The 10,270-nt window shown below is 42.5% G+C and overlaps 1 protein-coding gene across 1 annotated transcript in view; it reads right to left on the reverse strand.

The window, feature by feature from the left end:
- Positions 1–4,163: 4,163 nt before the first annotated feature.
- The window catches only part of AP3M1 (adaptor-related protein complex 3, mu 1 subunit), a 25,620-nt gene continuing 19,513 nt past the window's right edge, over positions 4,164–10,270 (reverse strand). The window contains 5 exon segments of the mRNA XM_009322484.1: positions 4,164–5,203; positions 7,347–7,491; positions 8,850–9,057; positions 9,730–9,863; positions 10,241–10,270. The exon segment at positions 10,241–10,270 is cut by the window's right edge and continues 13 nt beyond it. Coding sequence (XP_009320759.1) covers positions 5,103–5,203; positions 7,347–7,491; positions 8,850–9,057; positions 9,730–9,863; positions 10,241–10,270 — 618 coding nt within the window. The 3' untranslated portion in view covers positions 4,164–5,102.

A 10,270-nucleotide genomic window follows, 5' to 3' on the forward strand; every position in this document is an offset into this window, starting at 1 on the left:
TAATAAGGGGGGGGGGGGGGGACAGCAGAACAGTTGTAAATTGACGATTAAAATTCCATGTCCGAAATGATATATTTTTTTTGCTTTTGATTTTTGCCTGGCAGCAGTACTCTTAACAAAAACTGGAGCTGTCTTTGTCAAGCTCCTGTCACCCTGTAGGTAGGCATTCCAGAACTCTTGTACTGTACTGAAATCCTTCCAGTGGGTGTTAGTGGCACACTGTTGACAGCTTGAGCCTTACGGCTGGAGACCTTAAATCATGGAACTCTTTCCTTCTTGCTCAGTTCAGTAATGTATCGAGCTGAAAAATCCCGATTCTCTTAAGCTAGCTGCATGTCCAGGACCAGACAGTGCCACATGCCGACTCCTTCCTTTTGAAAACCAGATGAGCACACGCAATTATTCTTTTTTTCCTCTTCCCTCCATCTGATGTATTCCAGCCACTCAAGGTGGAAATTAAAAGATAAAGATACTCAATTAAAAAAGACCTTTTGCCTCACTGCCCTTGTTTCCAGCAATGCATAAGCTTTTTGAAACCCAAGCACTGCAGGGCCATGAAACCCTTTTTAGGTAGTCTGATGGCTTCCAGCAAACGGTGGTTCCTAATGCTAAACATCCTAGGATATTTTTATTGGTTTTGACAGTTGGAGTTTGGAGGCTCAGAATCTTTTTTTCGAGTTCTAGTAGTAGTGAATTGAACAAGGCGTTACTGTATCTTTAAAAAAAAACCCAAACAAAACCACAACAATAAAACCCCACAAAATCCCCCCACTCCATTACTAAAATAGACTTGGGATGCTTTTATCCTCCCATAATTGAACATACACACCCCACCCCACCCCCCCTCCCTTCATTTAATTGCTCCATAGTCTCTTTCGGCATTTGACAGAAAGGAGAATTACTGGTTTAGAATGAGCCTGTAGATTTGCAAGGAACGCTTGCAGACTTCTGCCCAGATCAGCACTGACCTCACGATGCCCTCTTAATTTGCTGAAAATTGTTGCCCGATCAAACCACCTTTCATAGAAGTGCCCTCGTGGAAAAACTGCTCAGTCTTGACAGCTCAGCGAGACGCACCGTATAGTCAGCTGTCCTTTACCTGTCTGCAACAGTTATTCTACAGCTGGACTTTCTCCCCTCCACCCCCCTTCATTGCACTGTTATCTGAAAAGGGAAGTTAAACTGATTATAGTACATCTGCCTCAAACTGACCTTAGCAAGAGAAAGCACGCGTTCATCTTTACTTCACTCCTTGTCTCTGGGAATTATGAAATGCGTGGTACTTAGGATCTTTCCTTAGTATTCGCTTCCTGCGATTACCTGCAACAGGAAGAGGAAGGAAGGGGTGCCAGAGCCTTAACCTGAATGTCTTGCATTTGGTTGGTTTATACCAGATCTTTAACGTAATTGTAATGTAGTAATTTCTATTTAATAGTAAATAACACTGAATAGGTAGGGGTTATTTTTAAGGGATTTTCTAAATAGTCTTCCTGAATTACTTTTCAATGCTCCTCACGTTTCCTCCCCGCCCCCCAATTCAGGCTTCTCTGAGATTTGGGTTTTTTTTAGCATCACTGTTTAGTTGCTTGACTGATATTAATGCAATATTACTAATGCCTTTAATACATAATTGTTTATGCCAAAGATCACTTTCTGTTTATTGAGGAATGTTTGCAGGAAAGTTACGAATCATGGTTGCCTTTGACATTCTTCCAGAATGTTTGCTATAAATTCTTGGAACTGTTTTGTAGAAGCGAAGATACTTGTCCACCTTATGCAATTACTGCTTTTTTGAACACTATTAGTCTTCGGACCTGAAATGCAGCAAAAATTTGAAAAAGACCATGAATGTCACTTAGAAATGTTTTACCACTATAAAACTTTGTTTATAAACCAAAATGTATTGTATAGTCTAATGTTTTCAACCTTTCTTTGGTTCTGTTAAAACAATAAAAATTGCATTTGTACAAATGTCAGCTCGTGAGTATTAATGACAACGGAGCGGTGGATAACACCCTAACAAGAAGAAGAGCAAAAAGCTAAAGCAGCAGAAATACTAAAGCAAAAGAACAGTTGTTTCTACGTATTCTGAACAGAAAGAAGTGCCAAGTTCCCCAAAGAGGAGAAGATTACAACAAATTGTTTCTGTCTTTTGTGCCCATAAAACCGGTAATTAAAGAACTTAGTGGAAGCTCTGGTCCAGTGGGAGAAAACGGGAGCTTTTCCAGAGGCCTGATGGTCACCTCTTCCAGTAGCACCGAACAAGGTTCTGAAAACTTGAAATGGGATTTGCCCGATCCTGTCGCTAAGGGAAGAACTGCTACTCTGGCCAACACCTCATTAATCTGAATTTTACTTCACAAATTGAACGCAAGAGCAATTAGCATGGAATCACTGTCCTGTTTCCTTCACTCCTTCACAGTAAGAACCTCTTACAAACACTTTTTCTCGCTAAAAATTTCTACCGGCACACATAACGTTCTGACTTTGTGGAACCAACGTTCATTGGTGCCGTAGGACCGAACATAGTCCCACAGTGCCGGAAGGCATCTGGGATTTAGTAAGAATAGGTAAAATTCAGATTTCATACTGTTCACACAGTTCTCTCCATATCCGAGAGAGGATGAGAACCCGAGAGACAATCACCTCTGTCAGCACTCCCAGAGCTGGACACCTAGAGAAGGGGAGAACAAAAGTTGGCAGTACTAATTCCTCAATAATGACACCCTCCGATTTCTCAAGCTGTACTGGTCATACAGGTGCTGGTGCAATTTTCTTAACGGGGAGAACACGAACCCAGTCCCCCCGTCTGCAGATTCTGCAGCCGAGTTTCCTGTGTTTGGAGAAACGGCAGGAGCCAGCACACCTACAGCAAAAGGTACGAGCCTGACACGACAAACACCATTTCCCTGACGAAAACTGTCATGGTGGTTTCCTACCAGGTGAGTGTAATTCTTGTTGACAGCGACTTCTGGTGGTGCGCTGTGAAGTACGGATCAAAGCTTTTCCAGACACAGAAGCTTTGTGCCCGCTTCCCTGGTGCCTGCGTTACAGAAGGTTGGCAAGGCTTGTTCTGCAACAGGCTGAAGGGAAGCGTTGGTGTTAAGGCTAGCCAGTTTTGGTATTACAGTATGTTCTCTATCGGTAACGGCGTCAGTTCTGACAGGAGATCTTGCGGCATTTCCAGGCTGCTAATGCAGAGAGCAGCTCTAGCTACTCAGACTTAAGCTTGGGGCGTTATCGGTTACATCTGAAGACAAGACTTCCAGTAAAATTCCCGTTAACTGAAGGATGCCATTTGCTGAAACATGGAGCGGAACTGTAGGATGAGTAATGAATCGATGGATGTTTCTCCAGCTGAAGAGGGTAGACTAGAAGGTTGGTAGCTTTTAATACCTAGTGTCGCGTCTACACAAATGTAAGGCTTTCTTATAGGTGCTGGGTCTTACAAGTGCTGTTTTATCTGCGCTAATCTACTGTAATTTCAGAAATTCAAAATGGTTGTCTCTGGCAAAGTTTACCCTAGTGATAGTACCAAAGTTACCGATAGAGAATATACGCTCATTTCTCTTCTTACTGGCTTGCTGCCAGCGTTCAGATGGGTTCCCCCTCCTTTTTTTGGTCATTTTTTGTCCCAGTATTTGAAATTTTGACACTGAATGACTTTAGTTCCCATTCTTCACCTGAAGCAAAGTTAGTGCCTATTCATCAATTTGTAAGCCAAACAGGGTAGGGAAACAAAGATTCTCTGGTATCCCACCCTTCCTTAACTCTGAACTTGGGTTTCTCGGCCTACTGCGTACTAACCAAACGTATGGTTTGAAACCCGACGGGTACTGCGGGGCACGTATTGGTTTACAGAGATGACAAGTTTATGCTGGTGTATAAGGAAAAGTTTAGTCAGCTGTGCGTCATCGCTCTTGTGTCTTTGAAATGTCATAATCTAAACATCAATTGTCTTCCATTTGAAAATTAAAAACATGAAAGGGAGCTTACCTGCCGTGCTCCTAAATGCCCTTTCTAAACTTTAAATGGCTGCACAGTGATCAAATTCATTAAAGATGTAGCAAATAGTCATCACTTAACTGTGTATCAGATGCCTCCTGCCTAAGAGCAGCATGAATAGTTTACGATAGCACAAACGTGTCACCAGAGAAGACGTATTTGCAGTAGAGTTCCCTTTATTTCATAACATTAAAGCACACAACCATTAAATACACTTGACACCTCTATTGTGCTATCTAAAAAGCTACGCTCCAGTGTACACGTGGCACAAATCTGGTGGCATCCACTTCGAACAAGTGGAACATCTAAATCAAAGCGAAGGCTTCACATAAAAAATAGATCTTACTCTCTGCAACTGTATTCTTAAAAAAAATGATGGCGATGACGAGATTGAATGGAAAGAAAGTGGATTACTGAAGCAACAATCACCTCCCAGATTTAATGCAGAAAGTTATTTTTATCAGCTCATCTGCAGATGGCACAAATGAAAGCTGATTAAGGCAAATGCTTCTTAAGAAAGGCGATTTCTTGTAAACAAGGAAATTATTTTTCTCTTCATCAGAAGCTCTTTCTCAGGAGTGACACTTGCTATGTCCCAGGCCGCTGTGGGACCCCTGCCCCTCTCACTGCTGCTCTCTCTCTCTGAAGGGATTACATGATGCTTTGTGGAATGCCAGCTTGCAGCGAGAATAGCTGAGCTTTCTTTGCAGGCGGCTGCAGCAGCAGAACGTGCCACCACAAGACTTTTCCAGTGGCCTGTCTGGCCTTCGTAATGTGCTTGGCCTCTGGGCTTTGGTATCTGACTGGCAGTGTAGCGTTTGCGACGTTTTGTGGATCGCCTATATCAAACTATTCACCAGCACAACAATTCAGTAAAAAAAGAGTGAAGGTGTATTAGGAAAAAAGTACCTTATTTTAAAGCCATATTAAGAAAAACTAAGCTATGCTTTCATTTTAAGAGCTGCTGTGCACAAATGCTTTGATCCCAAACTAATCAGTGTCTATTAATTAATTGGCACCTAATTAATAGCAACATAAGTCACTAAGCAGTCAAGTTTTTCTTAAGGAGAATTTCCTCTTGGAAGCAGAACATCTTCTCATGTCCTGACTTGGAATTTTCCCGCTTTTGTAATATATTTGACACCTTTAAAAGGCTTGTATTTTTCTCCATACATGTCTAGGCGATTCACTTTCAGTCCTGAAAAAGACAAACGCAAGTACAAAGTTAAAGGCGGAATGCTAGAAATCATGTCAGTCTGTATAGAAGTCCTGCTTGCTTGAAGCACGTTAAGGTCAGTTACGAAGCTAACTTTCCTTCCTTTCACAAGTTCATCTGGTTTGAAACAGATGCTCTGCCAGGGCAACAACTTCTTTCTGTTCTACTCAGTGAGCCAACATCCTCCTTCCAGGGGATGAACTACTGAACAAATGAGTCCATCTTCCACAGCTCCTGTACACTGCACTCGTTTCCAATAATGTAGATGAAGCAAGGAATTCTTTTCGCTCTAAATAATAATTGCAGGGACCAGCAATCCCTCTGCTATTAATTGAGTGCCTGGTTTCGGCTGGGATAGAGTTAGTTTCCTTCCTAGTAGCTGGTACAGTGCTGTGTTTTGGATTTAGGGTGAGAACAATGTTGATAACACACCGGTGTTTTAGTTGTTGCTGAGCAGTGCTTACACTAGCCAAGGACTTTCCAGCTTCCCGTGCTCTACCGACTGAGCAGGCTGGAGGGGCACAAGAAGCTGGGAGGGGGCACAGCCAGGACAGCTGACCCCAACTGGCCAGAGGGACATTCCACACCATGGGACGTCATGCTCAGTACATAACCTGGGGAAAGCTGGCCGGGGGGCAGCAATCACTGCTGGAGGACTGGCTGGATGTTGGTTGGCAGGTGGTGAGCGGTTGCATCACTTTTTTCCTGGGTTTTGTTCCTCTCTCTCGCTCTTTTGTTTGTTTCCTTTTCATTACAGTTTATTATTTTATTTTATTTCAAGTATTAAACTGTTCTTATCTCAACCCACAAGTTTTCTTACTTTTGCTCTTCTGATTCTCTCCCCCATCCCACTGGGGTGAACGAGCGGCTGGGTGGTGGTGCTGGGTTGCCGACTGGGGTTAAACCCCTTATTCTATATCTGCGTCATGCCCAGGTCCCATACTTGTCCTGTCTCCTAATATATACACACAGATATAATTCCCTTGGTCTATGGGACATCCCTCTAAAACATCCGTTGGGTTCATTTAGTAAGAAAACTCATGGGTTGAGAAAACGAAACAACAAATGAGAGAGAGAGAGAGAAACAACTAAAAACATCCCTGTGTTATCAACATTATTCTCATGCTAAACCCAAAACACAGCACTGTACCAGCTACTAGGAAGGAAATTAACTCTATCCCTGCCAAAACCAGGACACCGAGGAACACCAGTAGCTATTAATTACCTAACAGTTTCAGCCTGCCCCCTGCTTTCTCACAGGTCCGTTATCTCTGGCATCCAGGCACTGGATCCACTATGTTTTGCTAGATTTAAACTAGTGGGTTGCAAGTTTAAGAGGAAACTGCAGGATTCTGTTCTTACACAAGGACTAACTGTTATTTACCCAGCGAAGCAGTCAAGGAAGCAAAAGGACCATAGCCTGGTACCCACCTAGAAAGGTACTACATGTACTACCCCCCAGTTCTCATCTGCTGCCTTCAGTCATCCTCCTCCTTTCCAAAGGCGAGTCTTTGTTCTGTTAGGGTCTTAATCCTGCAAAGCTTGCTTGCAGAAGCATTTTACACGTGGACAACTCGTGTGATTTAAGTGTTTGCAGACTGAGGCCTTGTTTGCTTTCAATTTACTTCTGCACTTACCCTATAGACTTCATTCTGATTTTACTTGCAGATTGTTTTGAAGATAAAAAACTAACCAGCTCCAGAAGGAAAGAATAAGAAGGGCGTTCTTTAAAATTAATGGAGTTTTTTGACCACTAGAAGGGGCTTTAGTGGTGCAAGGCTAAAGCAAGTCAAGAGCAGCATGCTAAATCATCATCCATCACTCTTCACTAAAAGGATGTATTTGGATGTTTAATGCACAAGTCGACAAAGAGAAATCCATTCTTCTGTACCCTTCTCACAGTCTTTCTTAAGTAAAACGATCGGGAATTTACAATTCCCAGCAAGGGAGTCTTCCAGCAAGGGTAACTGTCAGGTTTGGGTAAATCAGACTTTACCTTTTTGGACCAAGCTGACTTCAGATCAGCATCTCCAATTAAAAGATTAAGAGTTTCCCGCTTCATTTCCTACTGCTACTCATTCCGTCAGTACCAATTTCACCTAACAGGTAACACCCACCCACTCACCTGAAATTGCAAGCTGTTGTATCTTAAACTGGATGTTTAAACTTGGATTCTCCTCTGGCTTGGGGGCTCCAGACTGCAGGTTCACTATGCCCTTCAGGTTTGGTAGCTTCTGAGGGGTAATCTTGCCAACGTCCCATGTTAACACCTTGTCAGGAGAGAGAGAATATAGCAGTAGCTTTCTAGGAAACAACCCGCGAGGTCAAGTTCATGTCAAGCCTTTAGTTTGCAGGCTGGGTACAGAAAGTAGCCTGGTAGCCCTGAGAATTATCCCACTGGCTGGGAGACGGCACGGTTAGGGCTCCTGCGGGTATGGTGTCTTTTCTTTTGCCCTGTCGGCGTTCCTTAGTTGGTCTGCGCACTTCATACATCTTGCTCCCCTAGTAATGGCGATTGTTCCTGTTGTCGGAGGGGGTCAGCTACATCCACGAAGCAAGGAGAGTAACCAGCACAAGGTCGTAGGAACTTAAACGCGAGAATGAGGAGGACGGGAACCAGGCGCTTGGCAAAAGGAGGTGTTTAAGCTAGAGTAACTTTCCTAAGGGTCGCTTGCTCCCCATTGATTCTTACGCTTTAAAGAAGATACATGGAACCAAGTTGGCCCTTTACTCACCCACAAGAGGTTGGTTTTTTTTGTTCTTATCATAAACTGAAAATTGTTGATAAATGCAGAAAAAACTCAGTTCTCTCGACTTCTACAAACTTTTGCAGTTACAATCCACCTAGTTATCCCAACTCTTGATAAAAACACAGTATAATTTATTTCTGCAGAGAAGAAAGGAGACTTCAAGTGTTTTTGTTGGTGTTTTTAAAAGATCAAGGTCTGTTCTTTTCGAAACAAAACATTACTTGGGGAGTTTTCACTTACAATTCAGATCAATTGCCGAGATATTCCAAGGGCAGCAGAAAGCTCAGCGCAGGGTGTTAGAGCCAGCAGAACGCATTTCAACAAAATGGTTCCTGGGTGCTAAAACACTTTAGGAAATTTAGGTCTCCAGCCCCAACTCGGAGGCAAGAAAGCAGGACTCCCAAGATACAGTTTTTCAGACCCTTTGTTTTCCTTCCTGTCTGTCTTCAGGCAGACCTTTTGGAAGAGCTTTTTTTCTCATCTCCTGCTCCCTGTTTCTCTGGCTACCTATTTTCAAGTCTACTGCATTTTCTCCAGATATGTTCTAAAGAACTTAGATGGCAAAATATACCATAGCTGAAACCACCAGCAAAATACTGCTGCATCCACTAAAGAAAAATATTAGGGGGGTGAAGGAGCAGCAGGGAAGAGAGCAAGGGAAGGTAAGGGAAGGGAAAGGAGACTGATAAAACCAGAAATCACAACTGGTGTGTATCTAAGTTTGAAAAAGTGAATTTTGAAGAGATTTTAATTCACAAATATACGCTGAAGGGAAAGTTTTCTGCGGAGTGTGGAGCACTGCTGCAGTGCTCTGCAATATGCACGACTTGTTCTAATGTCATCTTAGATATTAAAATGAATAAAAACTTAAGACTTACTTTAGTAACTGGGTCAAACGTATAGCTGCCTTGCGTAGCAGTGAGGTTCATATTAAGTACGGCCTTTGGCATGTGAACTGTCATGACAACTCCTTCTACTGTTTTCCCCATATTCTGTTTTGGTCCAATGGTAACATCAAATCTTCCCGAAGAACTGTTTTCCTTAAAACTGATCATGTGTTTCACGTATACAGGAATTGCCACCAAGCTGAAAAGAGAAGACAGCAGCTGAATGCACCCTGGCTACTTCTCCGCTCGAGAAAATAAAGCTCCCTCTTTCTTCTCATAAACAGTTTTTGTGTTTCTGGCAGCTATTCGAGTTAGAACCAGTTTGTTTCAAAAGTGAAAAGTGATACTCAGCTCCTCAACATCATTGCTGAAGTGATTTTATTAGCAGAGAAATCACAGGAAAAAAAAGATTTTCTTCCAAATCTCTTGTCCTAACTGTTTATTTTTTTTCAGTAATCTCACTGAGCCAATTCTCAGAACAGCCACCACCAGTCAAATCAGACTTAGTTTGCAAATATCTGCAGCTTAGACTTTTTTGCTTTATTCTTTTTATGAAGATCAGAGTCCTCTAGGTATACAGAGACAGCCACAACGCATCTAGCAGCAACAATGATTACCGGGATGAGTAGCCCTATATTACTGTCACGTGTAGTTTATCCCACTGAAAAATGATTGCTGAGTACCAGCAGCTCACTGAAAAACCGTTTCCTTGTTTTAGGGCGGACAGAGCAACAGATGAGACAAAACCTGAGCACATGCATTTTAGCCACAATGCAAATTCCCCCCATAACAAGGAGAAACCTGCAGTTAGTCAGATGGAAAGCGGTAGATAGTATATCTGAAGAACCAGTGTGTCTAAATGGAAACGTACTTCTGTGAACTGACACGGTAGGAGATCAATCTGAAATTCCCATCGGGAGGAATAAACGAAAGGACTCTCTCGGACTCCCAGCGTTTGAACCGAATGCACGGATGGAAGCTGACGTCATCCAGCAGCCGTGGGTTCTGTAAGTAGTGGCAAAGTGGTAAGTGAAATCTCATCAGGTACCAGCAGTTTGAACTAGCTCCTGAACTCTCCACAATTCCTATTTCTTAGACCCTAAGTATCGTTCCTAGCCATTATTGGAGACACGCTACTGAGCTAGATGGATTTCTGGTCTGACCTGGTACAGCAGTCCCCGTGAGTGTATTTTTATGTACAGACAAAAGCCATTCCAACTACTGAGCAACGCAGCAACTTCTACAATATAATGCAAAACTTGTTATTTTTCGTATGTGTAACACACAAAGTAGTGACTGCACTCTTAAAAATTGTTTAACTCTGATCATTAAGAAAAATAAATCCTGAGCAATTAAAATTCCCAATTATATGCTAAATTTACCATGAAAGAAAGCAAAAGATCTGGCATTCC

This window comes from Pygoscelis adeliae, unplaced genomic scaffold (assembly GCF_000699105.1).
Source record: "Pygoscelis adeliae isolate BGI_AS28 unplaced genomic scaffold, ASM69910v1 Scaffold244, whole genome shotgun sequence".
NCBI classification, from domain to species: domain Eukaryota; kingdom Metazoa; phylum Chordata; class Aves; order Sphenisciformes; family Spheniscidae; genus Pygoscelis; species Pygoscelis adeliae.